Source organism: Oncorhynchus tshawytscha, linkage group LG06 (assembly GCF_018296145.1).
Source record: "Oncorhynchus tshawytscha isolate Ot180627B linkage group LG06, Otsh_v2.0, whole genome shotgun sequence".
In the NCBI taxonomy this organism is placed as follows: Eukaryota; Metazoa; Chordata; class Actinopteri; order Salmoniformes; family Salmonidae; genus Oncorhynchus; species Oncorhynchus tshawytscha.
Window position 1 is genome coordinate 70756167 of NC_056434.1, and position 26352 is coordinate 70782518.

At 43.9% G+C, this 26352-nt stretch overlaps 1 protein-coding gene across 1 annotated transcript in view; it reads left to right on the plus strand.

The window, feature by feature from the left end:
- tp53bp2a (tumor protein p53 binding protein, 2a) overlaps positions 1-25998 on the plus strand; it is a 52132-nt gene extending 26134 nt beyond the window's left edge. The window contains 15 exon segments of the mRNA XM_042323588.1: positions 551-652; positions 8091-8289; positions 8468-8649; positions 8960-9124; positions 12592-12787; positions 17227-17337; positions 17553-17677; positions 19760-19883; positions 19886-20164; positions 21217-22052; positions 23080-23217; positions 23513-23646; positions 23779-23945; positions 24177-24376; positions 24511-25998. Of these exon segments, the coding sequence (XP_042179522.1) occupies positions 551-652; positions 8091-8289; positions 8468-8649; positions 8960-9124; positions 12592-12787; positions 17227-17337; positions 17553-17677; positions 19760-19883; positions 19886-20164; positions 21217-22052; positions 23080-23217; positions 23513-23646; positions 23779-23945; positions 24177-24376; positions 24511-24552 (3000 nt within the window). The 3' untranslated portion in view covers positions 24553-25998.
- The last annotated feature ends 354 nt before the right edge of the window (positions 25999-26352 follow it).

The following is a 26352-nucleotide window of genomic DNA, read 5'->3' on the forward strand; positions in this document are numbered from 1 at the left end:
ACTTTAGACAAACGTCCGCTTGTTCGCCTTTTGAAACCCAGTTTTTCATTCAGTCACTGTGTAGTATAGTTGCTACACTGCTGATTGCTGAACCCCCTCTACTTTTCCTGTCCTATGAGTCATTGGATTAGTCAATTAATCAAACATTAACTTTCCCTCTGAATTGTTGTGACTCATTGTTGTGACTCATTTTAAAACTTGTTTTACCATTTCCTCTGCTGCTCTTTGTATTAGTAAACTTTTAAACCTGTAACATCTAAAGCTTCCGAAGAGAAGGAGAGGGAGAGAGGGGAAAAACGAGTTCAGTTACTCCTGTGTCACTAATGACGCAAAAAACGTCCCCATATTTGAACACGAGTGTGTGCTATTTACCCACATGCAGAGACTGTGCTTGTCTTACATAGCTTCAGGCCTGTCTTGACACAGATGCAAAACACACAACATTTGCCTTGGAGTGAGAGATGATGTGTTTGTATATGTACAATATGTATGTGTGCCAACTGTTTTTCTGTGTGTGGCTGACCGTCTCTCCTTGTTGTACCCTGCTCAGGTGTCGGCCCCACGGATGGACATGACTCTGGCTGAGCTGCAGGAGATGGCTGCCAGACAGCAGCAGCAGATAGACGCACAGCAACATCTCCTCGCCTCCAAGGTAACAAGGGAGGGGGGGTAGAAAGATGGAGGTGGGGGCAGTGGAAAGGAGGAGATGAGACATGGAGGAAGAAAGAAAGTGAGGGAAAGAGGGGGTGAGGGGGTGGGATGAAAGCGAGAGGGAGTTGCTAAGAGCAAGAGAAAGTGAGAGGAAGATGAAAGAGTGCAGGTAAAGTGATGGAAATAAATGGAGAGGATGGAAAACAGAGACGAGGGGGGATGAGAGAGGGGAAGATTAAAGGCGAGTGCAAAGTGATGGCGAAAAGGGGAGGCAAGGAGCACAGAAGGTGAGTTATCGGGGAGAAAAAAATATTTTATGGAATAGAAAGAGAACCCTGTTGATGTAGTGGTCTTGAGCGGGTGACTTAAGGGTGAAGGTAATACACAGGAGAGGAAACACACAGGTAGTGCTGAGCAATTAACCGAAATGTCGGTTATTTTTTGTTTTTTAAACAACTAATTGACTGGCGTTGGTTCAATTATTTGAATTCCGTTTTGTATGTTTTTCTTCCATGAGGTCAATGCGAACATCACACAGTTTCTCTAGAAATAAATCAGATCCAGCCTGAACTGTGCGATGTAGTAGGGAGTTGTAGTTTCCAACGGGCCAATATTCTATATAGTTTAGTGCATAAAACGTGGTAATTAACTATACTGAACAAAAATATAAATGCAACACTTTCAAAGATTTGACTGAGTTACAGTTCATATAAGGAAATCAGTCGATTTAAATAAATGTAGTAGGCCCTAATCTGTGGATTTCACATGACTGGGAATACAGATGCATCTGTTAGTCACAGATACCGCAAATAGGTAGTGGTGTGGATCAGAAAACCATTCAGTATCTGGTGTGTGACCACCATTTGCCTCATGCAATGCGACACATCTCCTTTGCATGTTGTTGATTGTGGCCTGTGGAATGTTGTCCCACTCCTTTTCAATGGCTGTGCGAAATTGCTGGATATTGGCGGGAACTGGAACACACTGTCGTACACGCTGATACAGAGCATCCCAAACATGCTCAATGGGTGACATATCTGGTGATTTTGCAGGTCATGGAAGAACTGGGACATTTTCAGCTTCCAGGAATTGTGTACATATCCTTGCGACATGGGGCCTTGCATTATCATGCTAAAACATGAGGTGATGGCGGGGGATGACTGGCATGACAATGGGCCTCAGGATCTCGTTACAATATCTCTGTGGGCTCAAATTGCTATTGATAAAATGCAATAGTGTTCGTTGTCCGTAACTTATGCCTGCCCATACCATAACCCCACCGCCACAATGGGGCACTCTGTTCACATCGGTGACATCTGCAAACCAACGCCATACACGTGATCTGGGGTTGTGAGTCCTGTTGGACGTTCTGCCAAATTCTCTAAAATGACATTGGAGGCGGCTTATAGTAAAGAAATTAGCATTCAATTCTCTGGCAGCAGCTATGGTGGACATTCCTAAAGCCAGCATGCCAATTGCACGTTCCCTGAACTTGAGACATCTGGCACTGTGTTGTGTGACAAAACTGCACATTTTAGAGTGGCCTTTTATTGTCCCCCAGTACAAGGTGCACCTGTGTAATGATCATGTTTAATCAGCTTCTTGATATGCCACACCTGTCAGGTGGATGGAGGATCTTGGCAAAACAGAAATGCTCACTAACAGGGATGTTAACAAATTTGTCCACAAGTTTAGAGAAATGCTCTTTTTGTGCAAATGGAACATTTCTGAGATCTTTTGTTTCAGCACATAAAACCGGAGACAAATACTTTACATTTTATGTTTATATTTTTGTTCAGTGTGCAATGACCAATGTGTATCTACTTGCCCAGTCTGTGTTTCTATTACAACTGATACGGAAGAGAGAAGAATGCATGATCGTGAGGTGATATACAGAGCTCGCTGTTGCTTCGCGAGGTATCGCAACCTGAAAATTGTGATTGTTAGTTAATATTCAGCAGTCATGAAAGTATGCCGTATTTACTTTGAAGAACTACACAAATAGTGACTTTGTCAGACAGCATAGGCAGCAGCTCTATAGAGATGACTTTGAATTAAATAATAGTCCTCAAATAAAGCAAATGTAATATGTGACCGACCGGCTCGATTCGGTCTTATGTAGCAATTTGAAATTGTGTTTTTTTTACATTGGATAAAAGTAGAGGAACAATGGAGAAGTAATTCTGCTTTGAAAGTTGATTAACTTGTAACCTCACTTTTAAGAAAATGGCCCTTGAATATTTTGGTACCTACAGGGGAGAGTTCTTTGTCTACACCCATTCAGCATCGTTGTAACCTTTTTATTTAACTAGGCAAGTCAGTTAAGAACAAATTCTTATTTGGAATGACGGCCTACTGGTGAACAGTGGGTTTACTGCCTTGTTCAAAGGCAGAACGACAGATTTTTACCTTGTCAGTTCGGGGATTCGATCCAGCAACCTTTCGGTTACTGGCCCAACACTCACACCATTTAAGCTTTAGCCCCACCCATTTGTTTTAAGGATTTACTTGTGAGGCTATGTACGAAACAACCAAAGATCTCAAGACTAAAGGCTGGCTTATACTACGGGTGTGTTGGTAAATGTAACCTGGAGTGCCAGAGTGTGCTCTGGGCATTGGTAAACTCAGAGCATTGTCAGATTGTTCGTTCATAAATCGCTCTCGGAGCAATCCGAGTACATGCTGGATGCTCTGGCCGAGGAGTGGGGTTGATCCGAGTGTTCTGACCTAACAGCAGCAGTCAAGCACCCAGTCTAACTGACTGACTAATGTAGGGTAGCTTGCTAGCTACTTCCAGACACAAATGAGAGAACAGCTCACTCTAACCATTTTACTCGCCCTAGCAGAGCTATTGAATTACGCTTTTTTGCCAACGTTTACTGACACCAGACATATTTAACGGGTGTTGAGGGTTCGTAAATTATTCTTTTTTGCCAACGTTTACTGACACCAGACATATTTAACGGGTGTTGAGGGTTCGTAAATTATTCTGCACTCTGGCACACAGACGAGTGCTCTGAAATCGGAGTAGATAGCCAGAGCGAATTTACCAGCTACGTCAATCGACAGTTGTCGCAGTGACATTCTATTGAAATAGTTACTTGCATAGTGGAGTCTTTTTTGTTACTACCCTGCATGAATCTGCAGGCAACTAACCAACCAGTTTCAATGTTATCTTCTTTGGGGTAGGGGGCAATATTTTCACGTCCTGATGAAAAGCGTGCCCAGAGTAAACTGCCTGCTACCCAGGCCCAGATGCTAGGATATGCATAATGTTAGTAGATTTGGATATAAAACACTCAGTTTCTAAAACGTTGAATGATGTCTGTGCGTATAACATAACTCATATGGCAGGCAATAACCTGAGAAAAAAATCCAACCAGGAAGTGGGAAATCTGAGGTTTGTAGGTTTCCAAGTCTTACCTATCCAGGAGAGCTGATTGAGTCATGGGTCTGCCAGAAGGCCATGTGCTCAGTCAGGCGTGCGCCTGTGAGAGTTAGCTCCGTTCCCTTTCATACCTAAAGACAAAGGAATTCTCCGGTTGAAACATTATCAAAGATTTATGATAAAAACATCCTAAAGATTGATTTTATACATCGTTTGACATGTTTCTACGAACTTTAATATAACTTTTTTGACTTTGTCTGGACCTAGTGCCTGCGCATTTGGATTACTGTACTAAATGCGCAAACAAAAAGGAGGTATTTGGACATATGATGGACTTTATCGAACCAAACTAACATTTATTGAGGAATTGGGATTCCTGGCATTCTGATGAAGATCATCAAAGGTAAGTGAATATTTACAATGCTTTTTCTGACTTTTGTTGACTCCATAACATGGCGGGTATCTGTATTGCTTGTTTTGGTCTCTGAGCGCTGTACTCAGATTATTCCATGGTGTGCTTTTTCCATAAATCTTTTTTGAAATCAGCGGTTGCATTAAGGAGAAGTATATCTTTAATTCCATGCATAGCAGTTGTATTTTCATCAACATTTATGATGAGTATTTCTGTAAATTGACATCGCTCGATGCACTTTCACTGGTGTTTTGGAGGCAAAACAACATAACGCGCCAATGTAAACAGAGATTTTTGGATATAAATATGAACTTTATTGAACAAAACATACATGTATTGTGTAACATGAAGTCCTATGAGTGCCATCTGATGAAGATCATCAAAGGTTAGTGATACATTTTATTTCTATTTCTGCTTTTTGTGACTCCTCTCTTTGGCTGGAAAAAATTGCTGTGTTTTTTGTGTCTAGGTGCAGACCTAACATAATCGCATGGTATGCTTTTGTTGTAAAGCCTTTTTGAAATCGAACACTGTGGTGGGATTAAAACGTTTGTCTTTTAAAATGGTGTATATACATTTATGTTTGAGGAATTTTAATTATGATATTTCTGTTTGAATTTGGCACCCTGCACTTTCACTGGATGTTGGTCAGGTGGGACGTTAGCGTCCCACATACCCTAGAGAGGTTAACTAGCTATAACTAGCAGCGCAAATGTCTCTGAGATACGAATAATATTACTACAGAGATTATACACGTAACGTTAGCTAGCTAACAGTACACTTTAACTTGAAATGAAAATGACTTTCTGACAGAATTAGAAACGTGTGATATCTGAATATGTAGATAGCTAGACTCTCTTACCAGTATACATGGATGGACGCATCTCCCTCGCTGTCACGGATGCCATGGTTGCGCTTAGTTTGAAGATGTTATCCGGAGAGGTGTTTTATTCAACAGCCTTCTGTGTGTTTTCTTTTCAACTCCATCTGCATATTTGCAATAAAACACCAGAATTTTCTCCAAAACCAAAATTGAAAACCGTGATTATTTTTTAATAATCAAACCGAAAATGAACAGGCCTCAAAGAGCACTAATCGCTCGGCACTACACACGAGGTGGAAAATAAGAGATAGTTGCGTAGATGAATTGTGGCACATGTAAGAACTGTCGTGTCTTTGGTATCATTAAAAGTGAAGGCTGTTATTTTATCAAATCAATTATCTGTAATTATTATTACGTGATTAAACTATTCATGTAAATGTAATTAACTAGGAAGTCGGGGCACCAAGGAAAATCTTCAGATTACAAAGTTACAATTTTCCTAATATAACTCTTCAGATATTTTAATATCTTATCAATTAGTCTTCTTATTAATGAATTATTATTTACGTCAGTCTCATTCCAAACGTCGTAAATTGTTGGTTATCTGCACAAACCCAGCCTTTACTATAAATCATCCATACACCAATTGGCTTAAACATTTATTTAGTAACTAACTAAATAATCACAGAAATGCATAAACAAACAAACAGATCTGTTACTAACAAATGATATGGAAGATTGCCTAGTGGGCTAAGCCGATATGACGGCTTGGTGGACAAAGGGAAATGGGTGTGGACTGAGCAAGAGCGGGAAAGACCAGAGGGATCACTACACACTATACTACTATAATTATATTCATTTAAATGCTAATCCTTTGCACATGAACGCTCACTCATTCGGGAATAATTGCAAACAATATATATATATTTATGCCCATGTGTCGTGATGTTTTCTGTTGGAATCCGTCTGCTGGAGAGTTCATCTGTCTGTGTCTGTCTTTCCCTGAAGATCAAAGTCTTTCGTGGTTAGAATGTAAACTTCAGAGTACCATCAGAAATGTTCTCATAGAATAGATGTTTCGGTGGTTGTCGGTCTTCGCATCCCAGGTTTCCAGAATTTCTAGCTGCAGACTAGTAATTAATATCTAAGATTTGCTCTTATTCTGTTGGGATCGATAGTCTTGAGTTGAACCATTTCCAGTCGTGTAGCCAATGTTCCACGTGGTATGGTTAGGAAGTCTAAACCATTCGCAATCACAGAACACGCTGTGGGTTTGCTCAGTCTTGGTACTCAAACCTGTGCCACCGCAGTTTACACTGAGGTATGCGTGGTCTGAAGAGGATTTTATTCGTAACAATAGAAAAGGTGGTTCTATGATGCCTGTTCATGTCTGTGCTCACGGGGGCGGGTAAATGACTTATTTAAACTTTAAAGGAAATTACAATTCTTTCACATTAAAGGTGTAACATCACATTACATAATTTCACAAATAGTTTAATCTTTACTCATTCATTTTATACAATAATTAGATGCAAACCTCATAATGGAGGCACCTATATAAACATAGTTAGGGTAATGTGACTGTGTTGTCTTTCATGAGGTCACAAACATGAAACAAAACAGATCGGGTCATAGCTGGCTTCTCCACCGACCGTTTACACTTTCTCCAAAATATGGATATTATTGCAGTCTCGAATTCTGTAATATAGTAGAATTTGGCGGGAGTTCCTTTGTTCTACTGTTGAACTCTCTCTCTCCATACAACATGAAAAGGGGGAGATAGTCTCTGCCAGGAATTTACGACATGAGATAACAGAACCTGGGTGTTGGAGAGAGTGAGAAGCCATGATCTTTACCCAGAAAGGGCCATGTCATGACAGAACATTATTGTAGGATGTAGTGCAGTAAGCCTTTGAGTTGTGTTTTCCCCATCTCATTAACATGAGATTCTGGTCATCAATCACTATAACCATGGTTCAAACAAAGGACTTTTTTCAGATACAGAAGATGTATTGGCTGGATGAGGGCATAAGCTGACACATTACAGTTTGGTTGATTTTGATGGGTTTCTTTCCCTCAAGGGGTCTGTAGCTGCTGAGGCATCATGAACCATAGTCTGTTTCCGCTGGTATATTTTTTTGCTTACACTTATTTATCAAGGCTCAAGTTTCATGGAGATCAATGCTCTTGTTTCAAGAGAGACCTGTCTGCTCTCTCTCTCTTCCTTACAGTCTCTGGCTGAGAAGGTTTTTTTTACTGTTCTGCCTTTGCTTGGATCAACACAGTCGGTTCCGCGCTGCCCACCTGTGCTGCCTGCCCACCTGTGCTGCCTGCCTGTCTCTACTCATCGTAACTGTGTTTGTCAGGGGAAGCCAGAGGATAGCACAACAGGCTTCGGAGTGTAGCCCTGAGAGAGCAGCCTTATAAACATGCCGTCCCATCACCACAGTTCACCTGTAAGGGAGCTTAATAAAGACACTATTTTAGGAGATTCCTGTCACGTTTATGGCGCAACGAGTAGATCATTGTTCGACTTTCTTACCGCAGTGATATTCGGTTTGTCAAATGTTCAGTTCTAACTAATGATATGGACTGAAAGCACATTCAACTAAAAAAACTTCATAGACATTGCAGACAAATCACAATTGACGTACAGTAGTTGTACCCCATTGGCCTATTAAAATGAGCAGTTAAAATGATCCATTATGCAGGGTATGTAATTATAGTTATTCACTCTGTGCAGTAGTGGTTTCTGAAGCAAGCAGGGCTCCGTAACCATCCCATCGTCTTTCTCCCCTACCCCTCTCCCTCGTTAGGAGCAGCGCCTGCACTACCTGAAGCAGCAGGAGGAGAGGCAGCAGCAGCAGGAGGAGAGGCAGCAGCAGCAGCAGGCATCGGACCAGGAGAAGCTGCGGCGTCTCAGGGAGAACGTGGAGAACCAGGAGACACGGCTCAAGAAGGTCCGGGCCCTCAAGGGCCACGTGGAGCAGAAACGCCTCAGCAACGGCAAGCTGGGTGAGCGCAGTGTTGCAATGAATGGGAAAGGAATTGGTTGTTCGGTCTATTGATTGAGTGGTGAATTGATTGGTGGATTTGTGTTGGATGACTGACTAATTGATTGGTTCTAACCTGTGTATCTTTATCTTTCTTTCTCTGTCTCTCTCTCTCTCTCTCTCTCTCTCTCTGTCTGTAGTGGAGGAGATAGAGCAGATGAATGGTCTGTTCCAACAGAAGCAGAGAGAGCTGGTGGTGGCTGTGTCCAAGGTTGAGGAGCTCAACAGACAGCTGGAGATGCTCAAGAATGGCAAGATGGACGGCTTCAAAGACAACCAGAGCTCTGTGGCTGAGCTGGACCACCTCTACAAAGAGCTGCAGGTGTGTTTTCTTCGAGTTTGCACTTTTGGGACTATTGACAATGCCATTGTACCTGGAAAACTCAATCCCAGGTGCTCAATTGTTTGAAAGTATTTTACATATGCGTACAATTTGACCCATGTCTGTATTTTCAAATCACATACGTTTAGCATGTGGCTCGTGTGGGACTCAAACCCTTAAATATTCCTACCACCTTGACCTAACTAATCAACTGAGCTGTCAGATCAACTAGTTCAAAGCCTCATGTGTCCTCTACCCTGTCCTCCATCTTAGCTCAGCTGTCTGGCATGTTGTCTCTTGTCCCCTCTAGCTGCGTAACAAGCTGAACCAGGAGCAGAATGCCAAGCTGCAGCATCAGAGAGACAGTCTGAACAAGCGCAACCTGGAGGTGGCCTCTATGGACAAACGTGTCAGTGAGCTCCGAGACCGCCTCTGGAAGAAGAAGGCCGCTCTGCAGCAGAAAGAGAACCTGCCGGTGAGTGTACACACACACACACACACACACACACACACACACACACACACACACACACGGATGCAGAACACTTACTTTGACATCTCAAGACTTGGTCTAAGAAATGTAAATATTTACATAGTGACGCATACCCAATCAAAAGTGATAACCTGAGCGCCCCCTATGGGCTGGAGAGTATAAACACACTGTATCTCTGTTTACCTCTGAAAGCCACAGATGCCCTGGCCCTCAGAGCCGGCCCCTATCAAAAAAGTAAGACTCCTCAACCCTGTCTCTCACTGCCTTTCTGCACTGACAAACAAATCACTGTCTCACAGGACTGAAATACCCTCTGATCTCTCCTTCCACAGTTCACTTGTTCTATCTCTGTCTATTTAGCGTTCTTCAATCCTGGTCCCTGGGACTCACAGAGTGGGGATATTTCCCCCCCAGCCCACTACTATAACACTTGATTCAGTTATTTTAGTACCTGTCTGGAGCAACAGCCTGCACACCTGGTGGCTCCCAAAGATCAGGATTGAAGGAGTTGATGTCACAGAGTTGATTTGCTATCTCAGTTTACACTCAACACTCCCTCTCTTCAGCCCAGCTTGGCAAAACAACTCCAGGAGAGGAGTGGAGACTAGAGCACAGGCAGGCAGACAGGAATTCCAGAGGAGATGGTTTCAGGCCTGAGCTCTGACATCACTGCCTGATATCCCTCTACCCCTCTTCCTCTGAGTTGTTTTTGACTTCTGTGGTTTCCATGGCACTTTCATAATCTATGTAAAAAATACTCGGTTCTGTCTTTGAAAGATTTTGTGAGGAAATTGTCAGGACATGTGAGATGTGCTGTAGCTATAAGTGGACAAGAACAACATTTATGGGTGAGGAGTGTTTAAAATGGAAACTCGAGTGGGTGAGGTTGTGAAGGATTTGCTCTGGCACTGAAACTGTTACTGAATGATTTATTATTGATTTATTATCATTTCACGTTACACGTGGTCGGCAACATATTTTCTCGATCAGAGGTATTTTAATAGAAAAACCAAACCTCTGTCAAACTAATAGACAATCCCTGGTGATTTGGTGGTCTTATTGATTCTGACACCCTTTTCTTTCATTTTGAAACTAACTTAATGTGGGGAGTTGAGATGCATCTCTCCATTTAAGTAACTTTGTGCTTACTAATCCAAGTTGTATCATTTTAATGGGACATATCCAACATTCTTCTACTTCATATTCATCTCCAGCACCACCCCAACATCAACATATTATGTGAAAATGGCAGGTTTCTATTTTTTCTTATCAAAAAGATGCTCATCAGATTATAATTTTTTTAAATTATAATTGTTTCCGGATGACGTGATCACAAAACACTCTTGACATCTGGAGTGTAATCATGTGATTTTTAACAAACTACTTAAAAAGTAACCTTTTATTTAACTGGGCAAGTCAGTTAAGAACAAATTCTCATTTACGATGACGGCCTAGGAACAGTGGGTTAACTGCCTTATTCAGGGGCAGAACAACAGATTTTTACCTCGTCGGCTCAGGGATTTGATCCAGCAACCTTTCGGTTACCGGCCCAACGCTCTAACCACTAGGCTACCTGCTACAAAGCTTTGACTACTCATAGTTGGTTAAAGTCACATGATGCCCACCAGATTGTCGTAAGTGTCACCGTATGGTGTCATCGGAAACACTTATCTACCTGTTTCCTTTTGACTTCAAACATAGACACCAGCCACTTTCACTTATGTTGATGTTGGGGTGTTGCTGGAGATGATTAATAGGAATTTGAAAATGTTGTACATTTCCTTTTAATGTGTGTATGCCACTGTGATCACAATGTTCCCTGGTTAATATATTTGCAGAGAGAATGCCATAACGTGCAATGCTGTGTATCAGCTGTTTATGAGCAAATAGTCTGCTTTGTAAGCACCTCTGGATGAAAGTGTCTACTAAGCAAAAGGCATTCTATACCACGAGATCCCGCTCCGATCTGCAGCGCTAAAACTCACTGAATTAATAATAAAGTCGTGGAATGAATCCTTCCTTTTAATATCCATACTTAATCCTTTTATATAAATGAAAACCACACGTCACAAATAGAAAAAGGATTTCGTCCAATATTGAAGAAATCTACCTCTCTCGTTTGACGAAGGGAAGAGCTAAAATGAAGAAAGGAGACGGCTGAAGAGGTGAAGGTGTAACGTGGAAGCAGAGGAGCTGAAGACTGAGTAGAGCAGGACTCGCTGAGGAGGTGGTTTAGTGACAGTCTCCCTGGAATCACAATGATGTCACCCGGCAGGCATGTTTCAACCACACTGGTCTGGAAAGGCTAGCCTGAGAGATACCAGCCTAGAATCACCTCGTCTTGCTCTGTCTAAACATATGGGAGGAACTGATCAATAGTAACTTATGTACTTGTATGGGGATTGGATACCAGTGTGTTCAAACTGCTGTTGCCTTTTGTGTTTTTGTTTCTCAAGAATGGCTTCCCTGGTAAGGAGAGGGATACTAAAGACACTCATCCGCAGGTACAGTAACTGATGACAGAGCCGAACCTGACATAGACATACACTGATCTCTTCTGCATGACTTGGCAGAGCAGCAACAGGCGTAGGATTTACTGCCCCCCCCATTTTGTTTCCAGTAACGGAGTGCTGTTGATTTGATCTGTTTTTAAAGAGCACGGCTTGACTTATTTAATCTGCTCTGTTGCGTAAAGACCTTGTTTCACACAGCTGCTAAAGTTATTTTTTCCGAAACAGAAGAACTTTCAGATAAAGGCTCTGGCCGTGTTAGAAAGTAAAGCGATCTGGCTTGGTCCAAATGTTTTAGCGTTAGACTTGATCAGGCTTTATGTGGGGTAGTTGTGGAGTATTTTTCAACATTGTTTATCTCCCTTAAAGATTTCCTCCAGCGATTAAAAATAAATAAATAAATAAATATATTTTTTATCGCTGGAGGAAATCCCCTACAAGTACACACACATATATACATATATATATATATATATATATATATATATATATTATTTATGTATTTATTTAAAAATAAAGTTTTACTGTTGAAAAGCGATATCCCAAGTATAAATTCAGTAAAGTACATGTAATAAATTAAGAGGTGTTTGGTTAAGTAAATCGGGTGAAGAATAAAGTGAAAAGGAGTGAACTTTAAATGAGCTTTTATCATATTTTCATCCATAACGTCAACCACTGTATTTTGGACTAGTGGCAAATGGAAGTTATAGTAACTGTCTAATCTACTACTAAGCTGAGGGAGATGCATAAGAAATATATTATTTTGGTCTTTGCGCTGTACTTTTCACTGTTTATGTACATCTGTAAGTGACCCTGTTATTATTTTCCTCTGATGCTCCCTCACTCATAACCAGCTTGATCTGTGTGTTTGTCTCACTTTGCACTGTCTGTCTAACTCTCCCATTCATCCTCTCCCTCCGTCTCTCTTGCCTCCTCTAGCTGCCCTCTGATGGTCCGGTGGGTCAGCAGCAGCAGCAGGGTCCGTCTCGTGTGGCGGCTGTCGGCCCTTACATCCAGTCGTCCACCATGCCTCGTGGCCCAGTGAGACACGAGCTGCTGGTCAAACCTGCTGCCTACCCCGATGGCACCGCCACCCTGCCTGCACACCCAGAACCCCAGGACAAAGGTAACACAGGTGAGACGGTGACCTCGACCTTTCACCTTTCCCATCTCTCTTCTTCCTTCTTAGCCCGGGCAAAGTGAGCCCGCCAACTACTCTGCTGAAGTCTCCACTTCACCTCTTTTGCTCAGTCTCTTTTAACTATGGTGGGTGCTCTATACCTCAGTTGAGTGATTAACAAAGTCACGATGACGAGCTTGTGAGAGGTTTGACATGTGACTGAGTTCCCCACCCTCGTACAGACGGGCTCTGGTTGTGACGTGACTCTAAGCTCAGAAGGTAGCCTACTGCCTGTGTCCTCTGGTGGGGCTGTTTCTTCTACCAATGCCCCTAACCAGAGATCTAGGATCAGTTTACCCTACTGCTAATTTTAACCTAAAACATTAGAGGAGTTGATAAGATACCTGACCTTGAATAAGTGGTTAAAGGCTAATGAGGTCTCTTGACAGCCGTGACACATATATTGTGCTGCGATTGAATCAGCCATGAAGCTGTTGCTGTGTTTTTCCTCCACTCAATGGAGACTTAACTTTGCCAGGGTGGAATTCCAGCCCTCATGTTGCTGTGTCATTGTGCAGTCAGAGGTTGAACCAGGGAAAGCTCAGTGGCATCCTCTTCAGTTTGGTAACATAGCTACTATCAATTTACCTAATCTACTGTACATTGGCACTCAGTAGTGTTCATTTCATTCTGTAATGACATATTTTGTCCACCAGAGGGGGGTATAGTGCAGTTTGCCTTGAGGTAGAATGATCATTTTGCCCTTTATCACATGCTTCGTAAACAACAGGTGTAGACTAACAGTGAAATGTGTACTTACGGATATTTCCCAGAGATTGATTTTTAAAAATATGAGAAAAATAAAAACACAAGGAATAAATACACAATGAGAAATGATAACTTGGCTTTAAACAGTACCAGTCAAAAGTTTGCACACACCTACTCATTCCAGGGTTTTTCTTTATTTTGCTATTTTCTACATTGTAGAATAATAATGAAGACATCAAAACTATGAAATAACACATATTGTATCATGTAGTAAGCAAAAAAGTGTTAAATAAATAAAAATATACTCTATTTGAGATTCTTCAAAGTAGCCACCCTTTGCCTTGATGACAACTTTGCAGTTCTTGGCATTCTCTCAACCAGCTTCACCTGGAATGCTTTCCCATCAGTCTTGAAGGAGTTCCCACATATGCTGAGCACTTGTTGGCTGCTTTTTCTTCACTCTGCGGTGCAACTCATCCCAAACCATCTCAATTGGGTTGAGGTCAGGTGATTGTGGAGGCCAGGTCATCTGATGCAGCACTCCAACACTTTCCTTATTTGTCAAATAGCCCTCACACAGCCTGGAGATGTGTTGGGACATTGTCCTGTTGAAAAACAAATGATAGTCCCACTAACTGCAAACCAGATGGGATGGCGTATTGCTGCAGAATGCTGTGGTAGCCATGCTGGTTAAGTGTATCTTGAATTCTAAGTAAATCACGTGTCGCCAGCAAAGCACCATCACACCTCCTCCTCCATGCTTCACGGTGGGAACCACACACGCGGAGATCATCCCTTCACCTGCTCTGCGTCTCACAAAAAGACAGAGATTGGAACAAAAAATCTCACATTTGGACTCATCAGACCAAAGGACAGATTTCCACCAGTCTAATGTCTGTTGCTCGTATTTCTTGGCCCAAGCAAGTCTCTTCTTATTATTGGTGTCCTTTAGTAGTGGTTTCTTTTGCAGCAATTTGACCATGAAGGCCTGATTCACACAGTCTCCTCTGAACAGTGTATGTTGAGATGTCTGTTACTTGAACTCTGTGAAGCATTTATTTGGGCTGAAATTTATGAGGCTGGTAACTAACGAGCTTTTCCTCTGAGGCAGCGGTAACTCTTGGTCTTCCTTTCCTATGTCAGTCCTCATGAGAGCCAGTTTCATCATAGCGCTTTATGGTTTTTGCGACTTTACTTGAATAAATGTTCAAAGTTCTTAATTTTCCGTATTGACTGACCTTCATGTCTTAAAGGAATGATGGACTGTCGTTTCTCTTTGCTTATTTGAGCTGTTCTCGCCATAATATGACCCAGGTCTTTTACCAAATAGAGATATCTTCTGTATACCATCCCTACCTTGTCACAACACAACTGATTGGCTCATACGCATTAAGAAGAAAAGACAATCCACAAATGAGCTTTTAACAAGGCACACCTGTTAATTGAAATGCATTCCAGGTGACTACCTCATGAAGCTGGTTGAGAGAATGCCAAGAGTGTGTAAAGCTGTCATCAAGGCAGTTTAACACTTTTTTGGGGGGGTGATTCTGGGGGAAAATCTACATGATTCCAGGTGTTATTTCATAGTTTTGATGTCGTCACTATTATACTACAATGTAGAAAATAGTAAAAATAAATAAAAACCCTTGAATGATTTACATTTTTGACTAGTACTGTATATACTGTACGTATAGGAACTCAGTCGGGGTCTCAACTTACTGTTGAGCGTTAGATTAAATAATACACAAGGTGCAATTTTGAAATTTGGTTGTTCATATGCAGTCACTCAATTAGCCCATGCCAGCTATTTATTTATTGGTAAGTTAGTCTAGCGGGCCAACTATCTAAACTTGTAGTTACCAGTGTGGGGCCCATTGATCATCAGTTATCATATAAAAAAATTGCAGAAATGTGTCTCTCCGCCTCAAGGCAACATGAGTAGAATTGCAGGAAATGAACTTTAAAATGAAAAAAAATTTCTCTTCACTGTCACGAGGGAACGCCGCTAAAACGCTTACACTACAGGCTTTGATTCAGTCAGATTGCATAAATACAACACTAAAACACACACACACACACACACACACACACACACGCACACACACACACACACACACACACACACACACACACACACACACACACACACACACAACCAGTGAAAGGCCATGCACAGACGTTGGCCTGTTATTATTCTCTACAGGATGACTCCGTCTTACTCACGCACTTGTTCACTCACTCGTTCAGTCTGCCTAAAATAACTCCCCCAGTAGAAGGAGTGTGTGAAAGAGGGAGAGGGGGTGACATTAAAAATGAATGATATGACACCAAAGCTTGTGATTTCAACTGCTAAACAACACAGCACCACAAGGGACCTCCTTCCCTTTTTATCTATCCTCCTTTTCCTCTTCGGTCCATCTTTTCCTTTACACGTAGTCTCCATTGGAAGCCAGGGAAACGTAGGAGTTAAAGTACCAGATTTTCCCCAGTCTGCTGTGATGTTGCATGCGATCACTTCTGCGTGATGAGCCAATATGCAGTGGGTAAGAAGAGGGGGACAGATTGGAAAGGGAAGAGGGGAATCTGCAGCCTGTCCAAACCCCTCCAGAGCTCTTCTCCATCGAGTTGTAGACTGACGGGGAGGGTCCCTGTCTGGTCCCAGATCCAGCCAGGCCATCTGCACCCCTCACCATGCCCACACTGGGCCCCCTGCTTGGGCCTATAACGGACCAGACCTCTGGATAAGGCTCCTTCCTTTTCTGTCTTGTTTACGTTTTTGTTTATTTTAGAAGCCATGTTCTTGCTTAAGCCTCTGAAAGACTTGCGGGCTAAGAGAAAAGGTACACACTCCCTCTGGTGTTGTGCTGTGCTCTGTGTGTATGTGCTCTCTGTGTGTGTGTGTCAGCTTGAGCTTGCTGTGTGTTACCCTTTCAGTGGATGCAATATGGGCTTAGTTGTGTGTGCGTGTTAGAGAGGGAGAGGGAGAGAGTGTGTATGTGTGCGCACATGGGGGTATGTTTGTTGTGGGAGAACACGAAAATACATTCTTTTTTTGTTTTCATTGTCATCTCTTTTTCTGCCAGATCTCTGTTGGTGTTGCTGTGAGGCGATACTGTCTGTTTGTTGAATTAAACTGTGCCCGTTCCCATTTTCTTTCCACGCTGGATTCCGCTGCGTTTCTAACTGGGTCAGTTGGAACAAACACATTACCTCCAGCAGAACTGACGGTCTGACAGCCATGTGGTTTCAGACTGGCCCAGTCAGCTCTAAATCAGTTATTGAGGAAATGTGGAAGATAGGAAGAACTAGCTAGATCTACCACATTTTGCACTCCTGTACTGCAGTGCACGTTTTGGTTTTTGCCCCGGCACGACACGGTGGATTCAAATAATGAAAGCTTGCCGACGACTTTGCTATTTGAATCAGCTGTGTAGTGCAACGGCAACAAACCAAAACGTGCACCCAAGGGGAGACACAGGATCGAGTTTAGGAAACCCTACTGTATGGTGTTCATTTTTCTGAGAAAAGGGATGTCCCAGTCACAGGGGTTTTCCTGTATATTATAGCCCAGCTTCGGCCAGAACTTGTCTAAACATATTTGACTTACCATTGGTTTGAATTGAAAGTATTGTTAGAAAACACCCCTTAAACCAGAACTCCCTTACCACCCCCACCCCTTCTCTCAGGTAAGCTGGCAGAGTGGGGCACTTCTGGACCAGAGTCCAACAGCAGTAGTCTTGGGTCATCCTCCATACTGCCCAGAATGACCTCTGACTCCAGCGCTAACACAGAGCAAGGTAACCACCACCTCAGCCCAACCACACATAAATGTTACTCCAAGACTCGACCACACAATGACTAGGTATGTAGTGGCCAAATCATATCCGCCTGTCCACACAAACATGGCTATCTTTGAATTAGATACACAGTCCAGATAGGGTTGTGCCATTGTTTTCCCTGTTTGTGTCTAGTTGTTATGTTATGGTAACACCTGCGGTGGTGTTGTGTGTAGGTGAGACGGAGGGCATGAAGAGGGACCGGCGGGTGCGTCCGTTCTCTATGTTTGAGCCCACTGAGGTGTCCGCCTCCTCCCTCCGCAAGAACCAGAGCAGTGACGACCTGGTCAGAGACGCCCAGGTAAGAACAGTGCAACTGAACCAAAATGGTCGCTTAGCTGCTTTTACTGCGGACCCAAAATAGCTGGTGTCCAGGAAGTTGAAAACGTGAATTTTAATTGAACTGAATCCAATTCCTGCCGACCTTCCTACCAACAGCTTAGAGTAGTTTCTCCAATGCACACGCATACAGTGCCTTTGGAAAGTATTCAGACCCCTTGTCTTGTTCCACATTTTGTTACGTTACAGCCTTATTCTAAAATGGATTAAATAGAAATAAAATAATCCTCAGCAATCTACACACAACACTCCTTAATGACAAAGCGAGAATTTTTTGCAAATGTAAAATGTAATAACATGAAAAAACAGACCTTATTTACATTAGTATTCAGATCCTTTGCTATGAGACTCGAAATTGAGCTCAAGTGCATCCTGTAAGGTAATTTTCAGACCTTTTTGTTTAAATGTGCTCCAGTCGAGGATAGTGATGTGTATATAGTACCCAATTAGAGTCAGTTATATCCATTGATCATCCTTGAGATGTTTCTACAACTTGCTTGGAGTCCACCTGTGGTACATTCAATTGATTGGACATGATTTGGAAAGGCACACACTTGTCTATATAAGGTCCCACAGTTGACAGTGCATGTTAGAGCAAAAACCAAGCCATGAGGTCGAAGGAATTGTCCTTAGTGCCCCGAGACAGGATTGTGTCGAAGCACAGATCAGGGGAATGGTACCAAAAAAGTTCTGCAACATTGAAGATCCCCAACAACACAGTGGCCTCCATCATTCTTAAATGGAAGACGTTTGGAACCACCAAGACTCTTCCTAGAGTTGGCCGCCCGGCCAAACTGAGCATTTGAGGGAGAAGGGCCGTGGTCAGGGGGGTGACCAAGAACCCCATGTTCACTCTGACAGAGCTCTAGAGTTCCTCTGCGGAAATGGGAGAACCTTCCAGAAGGCCAACCATATCTGCAGCACTCCACCAATCAGGCCTTCATGGTAGAGTGGCCAGACGGAAGTCAATCCTCAGTAAAAGGCACATGACCGCCCGCTTGGAGTTTGCCAAGAGGCATGAGAAACAAGATTCTCTAGTCTGATGAAACCAAGATTGAACTCTTTGGCCTGAATCTGGAGGAAACCTAGCACCATCCCTACGGTGAAGCATAGTGGTGGCCGCATCATCAACATGATGTGGGGATGTTTTTCAGCGGCAGGGACTGGGAGACTAGTCAGGATCAAGGCAAAGATGAACGGAGCAAAGTATGAAAACCTGCTCCAGAGCGCTCAGGTCCTCAGACTTGGGCGCCGGTTCACCTTCCAACAGGACAACGACCCTAAGCACACAGCCAAGACAACGCAGGAGTGGCTTTGGGACAAGTCTCTGAATGTCCTTGAATAGAGTCCGGACTTGATCCTGATCGAACATCTCTGTAGAGACCTGAAAATAGCTGTGCAGCAACGCTTCCCATCCAACCCGACAGAGCTTGAGAGGATCTGCAGAGAGGAATGGGAGAAACTCCCCAAATACAGGTGTACCAAGCATGTAGCGTCATACCCAAGAAGACTCCATGCTGTAATAACTTTCAAAGGTGCTTCAACAAAGTACTGAGTAAAGGGTCGGAAAACGTATGTAAATGTGATATTTATTTTCTATATATATATATATATATATATATATAAATGAGCAAACATTTCAAACTGTTTTTGCCTTGTCATTATCTGGTATTATGTGTAGATTGAGGGGGGAAAACAATTCAATCAATTTTAGAATCAGGCTAACGTAACAATGTGGAAAAATGAAAGGGGTCTGAATACTTTACGAAGGCACTGTATGTACCTACCATACAAACACATGTGCACAGTACACCTTCAACAGGACATTTGATCCCCAATGGGGTTTTCCATGCAGAACTTTGAGTGGAAGCCTGTGAGTAATGGGGTTAAATGATACGTTCTATTGTAATGGGTTAACTGTAATGTAATTATCATGAACATTAGCTCTTGACATCAGGTGTGTGTGTGTGTGTCCGGTGTGTGTGTACGGTGTGAGTACCTATCTGTCATCTAACCAGCTCCTCTTGTCTACTCCTTTCTACAGTCTGCTCCTAAAGCTGCAGTCAAGGTGCCCCCACCCGTCGCCAGCAAACCCAAAGCCCCGGGTTGCGCCCCCTATGGCAAGCCAGGCCTCAACACCGGGACCTTCCCCAAGGCCAAGCCCCCAGCCAGCAACAGCACCCCCAGGAGGCAGCCAAGGCCCGCGTCCCACTGCCCCCATCCCAGAGCCAGACCCTGCCCCTGCCCTCCAAGCAGGACCCCCCTCTGGCAGCCACCGTAAGACCCTTCACACCAGAGCTGCCTAAGGACCTGAGCAAGCCCCAGACCCTGGCAGCCAGCTCCATCTACACAATGTACACTCAGCAGCCCACCCCAGGCAAGCCCTACCCACCGGCCATACAGGGGTCTCTCAACAGGAGCCAGAGCCGAGGCAACGGATTTGTCAGTGGTAAGACTACCTTCTGGTTCCACCTCATTTCCTGTTGACTGTATCTGGACTACCGTCTGTCTGGAGACATTTGTCTATTTCTCTAAAGAATGAATGAAGAGGATTGATTTCGCAATGTGACCTTGCCAATCAAGGCCGGTATGTGAACCATGGCTCCAAAGCATTTCACTGAACACCAGTGTACTAGAAACAGTGTTGTCTGCTCTTGTTATTTTCTTTGTTCTACACTGACTGGTAGATTAACTCCGAACAGAGACTTTAAAGCAGGCTGACGTCAGTCCTATGCTATGTACCTAGGAGAGTACAGTGACGCATTTAGCCAGCGGAGAGGGTCCTGACTCAGAACAAGCTGCAGTTAGTGAATCTAATTAAAGATAATAATCCCTGAGGCATGGCAACCGATAAATGAATCATTAAAGCAATCCTCCTCGTCACCCTGTTAGTGTTAACGGGTTGCACATACGCAGTTATGTCTGACTAAAGGGAAGCAGAGGACATGAACTCTCTGGAGTCTGCAGTGGCCAGGAAAAATGTGTGGTCCTAGTTCTGATAAGATGATATACTTATAGGATATAACAAGAACCTAGAGTTTTTCCTGGTCAGGTCACATGATCAGAAGAAGCTCTTGGGTCTTTCTGACAGTGGCTGTGTCCTAATTTGTAAAAGTGAGGTATTTAGTGTACTTGGAGACTTTACTAAGAGTCCATAAGGCCAGGGTGCACGTGTCATCCCTGCCCTGTGGATCTCCCTCAAGTCAAATCCACCAACCTGACCTGGCTGAAGCATGGTGACACACCAGTGCTCAGCCATGCAGTCAGGAGAACCACCTTCTGTTACAGCTCTCATCCTCAAACACACATCCTCACGTAGGCTACTCCCACTATAAACATTCTAAGCTGTGTGTTGCCTGCCTCAACAACAATAGATTGAAACGTTATATTTTCGCCAATCCTTGTCCTGGAGTGTTGTTGTGTACCAGCAGGAAAATAGGTTGTCTAGTTGATAGTATCTACAAAGACCACTTTAAAGTCTAACCTATTCTCTGTGTGTAGTGTACGGTAAGCCTGTGATCTCCGGTGGTGGCCCCCAGCAACCAGAGAACCCATACAGTGAGCAGCGGCACTCCCCAGACCAGCCCTCAGAGGTGGACCACGGGGCACAACAGGGCCCCCCCACTGAGGGCCAGCAGGGGGAGACAGAGCGCACCCCCCGTCCCCTCAGCCCCACCAAGCTGCTGCCCTTCATCTCCAACCCCTACCGCCATCAGAGTGACGGGGACCTGGAGGCCCTCAGGAAGAAGCTGTACAACGCCCCACGGCCCCTGAAGAAACGCAGCTCCATCACAGAGCCCGAGGGCCCCGCAGGGCCCAACATCCAGAAGCTGCTTTATCAGAAGACCACGCTGGCTGCCATGGAGACCATCCTCACCACGCCCACCACACCTGAGGCTGTAAAGGATGCGGGAGGGGCGTTGCCTGGTGTTCCAGGTGCCCCGATTGTTGGGGAGAGCAGCCAACCAGGAAGTGTGAAACTGGAGGTGCGTGACGTCCCTCCTCCCACCCCTAACCACCACCTCCCACCCCCAGCAGAACAGACTACCCCACCAGCCATCCCAGAGGGAGACAGAGAGGAGTTCACGCCCCCTCCCCATCCACCCCACCCTGCCCCTCGACCTGACCAGCCCCGGTTCCCCCCACCGCCCCCTGCTGCTGCAGGCATGGAGGAGCCCAGCCCACCCAGCCTGCAACCTCCTCCAGAGAGTTTCATGGAAGAATTCCCCCCCTACCCTCCACCACCTTACCCCAGCGGGGCTGAGCAGGAGATCCTGGGGGAGGACACCTTCAGCATGCAGGCACCGGAGGTCACAGGACAGGTCACATTGCCACCGGTAAGGAACCTCATTTTAAGTACCTTCCATGACACCCATAAACACCAGCCCACAATCAGACACAACCATTCTACTTGCTGCAAATAGCTTTAACATCACAGTCCTAAGCCATATTAACAATATCCAACTGTACTGTACTCTACAGTACTGTGTGTGCCTCACTTGTTGTTTCTCATGGGGTTGTCCTGACTGTTCAGGTTGTACAGTACATGTTCACCTCCGTTGACCTCATCTCACCCTGTCTAGCTACCCTCCACCCTCTCACAGGTTATATAAGCACAGTAATCCTGATCAAGTTTTGTAGAAAGTGGAACCTGTTCATTATGTCCTAATCTGACATAAAATGGCTGCATTTCAGTAAGCATTCACATTCCCTCGTCCAAAGCTGACATTGAAATGAGCTTTGGTTATTTTCTGCCCTGTAAGTAAACAACAAGCTGCATTCCATTGTTGATCCCATACAGGCAGGTTTGTCAGTGGGGTCCTACCCTTTGGAGAGTTGATGAGTGGTCTGACCCATTTTTGTCTCCCAGTCCTTGCTCTCTGCCACTAAACCCAATGGACAGCTGTTAAGACCCAAAAAAGGGCCCTTTCTTTCATGTGGCCAGTAATAGCTTATCATCTGGTTGTGTAATAATCGGGATGTTTAGGAAAACCTCAGTTTGTTTCATGACTGGTTTGGCTCTGTTAGTCAGGTCAGTATTGGTCTAGTTGCAGAGGGAACAGGTCCCTTCAATCTTGAGTAGATACTGTATTCATTCAAAAGATACTCTGGATGTTCATTCGAATCGTTTATGCATTGCATCCAGTTTCTTAATATTTTGTGGATTGGAACCCATTTATATGAACAGCGAGTAGATTGTTCTATGCGACACACACAGACGTGCACAAATCAAATCCATCCAGACAGAGCACTAGCGAACACCCTCAGACACTTCCTCGTGAGAGCGTGTCATCGTGGCTGTGAGATGTCACCTAGGTGTGACGTTGTGTAAAAAGTGTACTCCTCTCCGTGTGTCTGTACTAGGGGAAGAGGACCAACCTGCGTAAGACCGGCTCCGAGAGGATCGACCACAGCATGAGGGTGAAGTTTAACCCCCTGGCCCTGCTCCTGGACTCCTCTCTGGAGGGAGAGTTTGATCTGGTCCAGAGGATCATCTACGAGGTAACATTTCTGGATGTATAGACACTGTAGTGAATACCGTATCCTATTTCCTGAAGTGGACCTCTAAGTTATTTTTATTCGTTTTTTTTAAGACTTTCACAGAGGAACAGTGTTTACAAGTGCTTGTGTGTAATGGCAGGTTAGCATGGTAGCTGGTAAACCATCGTACTCAAAAAGTTTAGTCTTAACGTTTTGTAGTCTTAGCTGTTAGCTGATGATAATTTGTACCGAGTGTGTAAAAGAATGTGTGTTTGTGAAGTGAGTTGTAAAGATCCACCTCTCTCTCCTGTCTCAGGTGGAGGACCCTAGTCTGCCTAATGATGAGGGGATCACAGCCCTCCACAACGCAGTCTGTGCCGGACACACAGAGATCGTCAAGTTCCTGGTCCAGTTTGGTGTCAACGTCAACGCAGCCGACAGCGATGGCTGGTGAGTGGACGCTACCAACAGCTCTGATTCTGACTCTGTAACACAAGCCAGCGAGGGAGTCTGACACGTACATTTTTGAATGTATGCTTTGTTTTTTTTCTTCCTTTCTCTTTCTACCTCTCTCTCTCTCAGGACTCCGCTGCACTGCGCGGCCTCCTGTAATAACGTGCAGGTGTGTAAGTTCCTGGTGGAGTCCGGAGCAGCGGTGTTTGCTATGACCTACAGTGACATGCAGACGGCAGCGGATAAGTGTGAGGAGATGGAGGAGGGATACACCCAGTGCTCCCAGTTCCTCTACGGTCAGTAGTTCAACAGCTACTGGTAAAAATAGCCTCGAGTGCTATGTCAGGGGAAAGTCTCTGTTTCTCTTTGCATTGAAGAGACAGTGGGCAGTGTGGTTGTTGATGATACTGTACTAGTGATGGTGTATTTGGATGCACACCTGTAGGTGTCATCTGCATTTAGCGTTTGTGTGTGTATTTCTGTGTGTGTTCTTGCTCCGCTAACACCCGGTCTCCTCTTTCCTCCAGGTGTGCAGGAGAAGATGGGCATCATGAACAGGGGCGTGGTGTACGGCCTGTGGGACTACAGCAATGACAATTCTGATGAGTTGGCGTTCCATGAGGGAGACTGCATGACCATCGTCCGCCGAGAGGACGAGGACGAGACCGAGTGGTGGTGGGCGGGCACGGGCGACACGGAGGGCTACATCCCTCGGAACCTTCTGGGGGTGAGTCGCACTGTGTCAGAACTGCATTTCGTCAAGTTAAACATTTTACTGAATAACTTTCCATTAAGATGTTGACTGGTTGCTAGTGTTCCAATGTATCTAATAAGGTGTTTGTGTGTCTGCTTTCTCAACAGCTTTACCCAAGAATTAAGCCCAGACAGAGAAGCCTGGCTTAGACCCCTTGTCAATCCTGAACTGTAAATATATCAGGAGGCATGGACACTGGCTGCATCTCATTGGTCCAATACCTCTCCTCATCTTCTCTCCTTCATCTGCTGTGATCTGTGAAGTAATATGGGGGAAGATATAGATGGAGCAACAATTGAGATGCAGGTCCACACAGGCTTTATTTAATAGGACCGTACAAGGAGAGACCAACGATCACGTGAAGAAACGTTGAGACCGAACCACATGAAGGATTTTAAACTGACCCAAGAACACTACAGACGGGCCTATGACCACTGACTTTGGCCCATCTGAGGCACTTTTACATACCAGGAGAAGAGGTTTTCCACACTTATTTTCCCAGACCACTGTGTGTGTATAAGACACTAAAGGCATTATGTTTCTCTACATGTTTTGTCGTATTGTTTTCCGATCAAGTATCTGCATTAATGGATATTGATCAGAATGCCTGGGGATAAATGTAAAATGGAACAAACAATATTTTTATGTTGAAAGGTGTTTTTTACACTTTTACATAGTTTTTAAAACTGTTATTCTTTCATTTTAACCTCGTCAGAAAGAGCTGGAGCTGAACAATGTGTTAGTTGAGTGAATGAATGAGTGTAATACATGATGAATGTGATGAATTTTGTATGAACAGGTATTCTGTTACCTTATGTCATTTCCTGTTTTTAGTGACTGTGTCCCACTCAGTATAACCACAATAGAAGCCCATGTTTCAGCATTGACCCTACTGTACTGGCAAGGGTTAATGTCTGAGTGTGTACCACAATTACCACTGTTCAACTTATCAAACTGGGAATGAAATGATGAAACGTATGTTTGGTTGGTGAAACGTAGCCTATACCACTGTTGAATGAGCTATTGCTTTTGACTCTTGTTCTTCGATGATGCTAAGATAGCCTGTTGTTCAGTATATTTTCTAAGTGAGCCGATATAAGCAGCACTCGTTATATTTCTCGACACTGGCTTAATGGTGGAGCTATGACAAACAGATAAGTACTACAGTTGTGCTATTGTCACAATAGACATTCCTCGGAAACTATGACATCACTAGTGAAATCCACGTGTCATCTGTTTCTAAAATGGCGTCCCTGCATTTAAATGGACCATTTAGCCATGTAGGAAGGATGAGAGGGTTAACTTCAAGGAACCTTGTTCACACGCTATGTAGCTTGGCTTGAAGAGTAAGAGATGGTAGAGATGAATGCTTATAATGTCAGACAAGGTGTCTTTCCTTAAAATCTCTAAAGCAAGTTTAATGAAAGCTCATTCATAGTAAGGAATTCTGCATCAACTCGTCAGATTCAACAGATGGATTTATTTTTGTTACGTTTTATTATCGTTCTTTTTTTGTTTTGTCCAACTATAACCTCACATGTAGAATTGTAAACATTTGCAATAAAATACGGACCTTCCGGATCCGGTGGCATGCATTGAAACGTGTGGAACTTTTCGTGGCTTTCTTTTGCAAATTAAGACTAACAGACTTATTAAAACTTGTCAATACAAAACATCCTATTAGGTGTGGGACAGTCATTGTGTGACTAGAAATAAGTAGCAGGTCTATGACGCTCCAGCAGCTGGAAATTGTTCCTCCCCAATTCAACTCTGGGAACACGGCAGCTCTCAACACCAGACCATGGTGCATGGTTTACCAACTGATACAGAAAACGTCACCGGAATCAAAACTTTAGAGTTTTTCTATTTCAATGTATGCTACAAAATCCTTGCAACCAATAGAATGGGAGGGGTAGAGTGCAGTTGAAGTGTGTCAATGAAAATAAAAT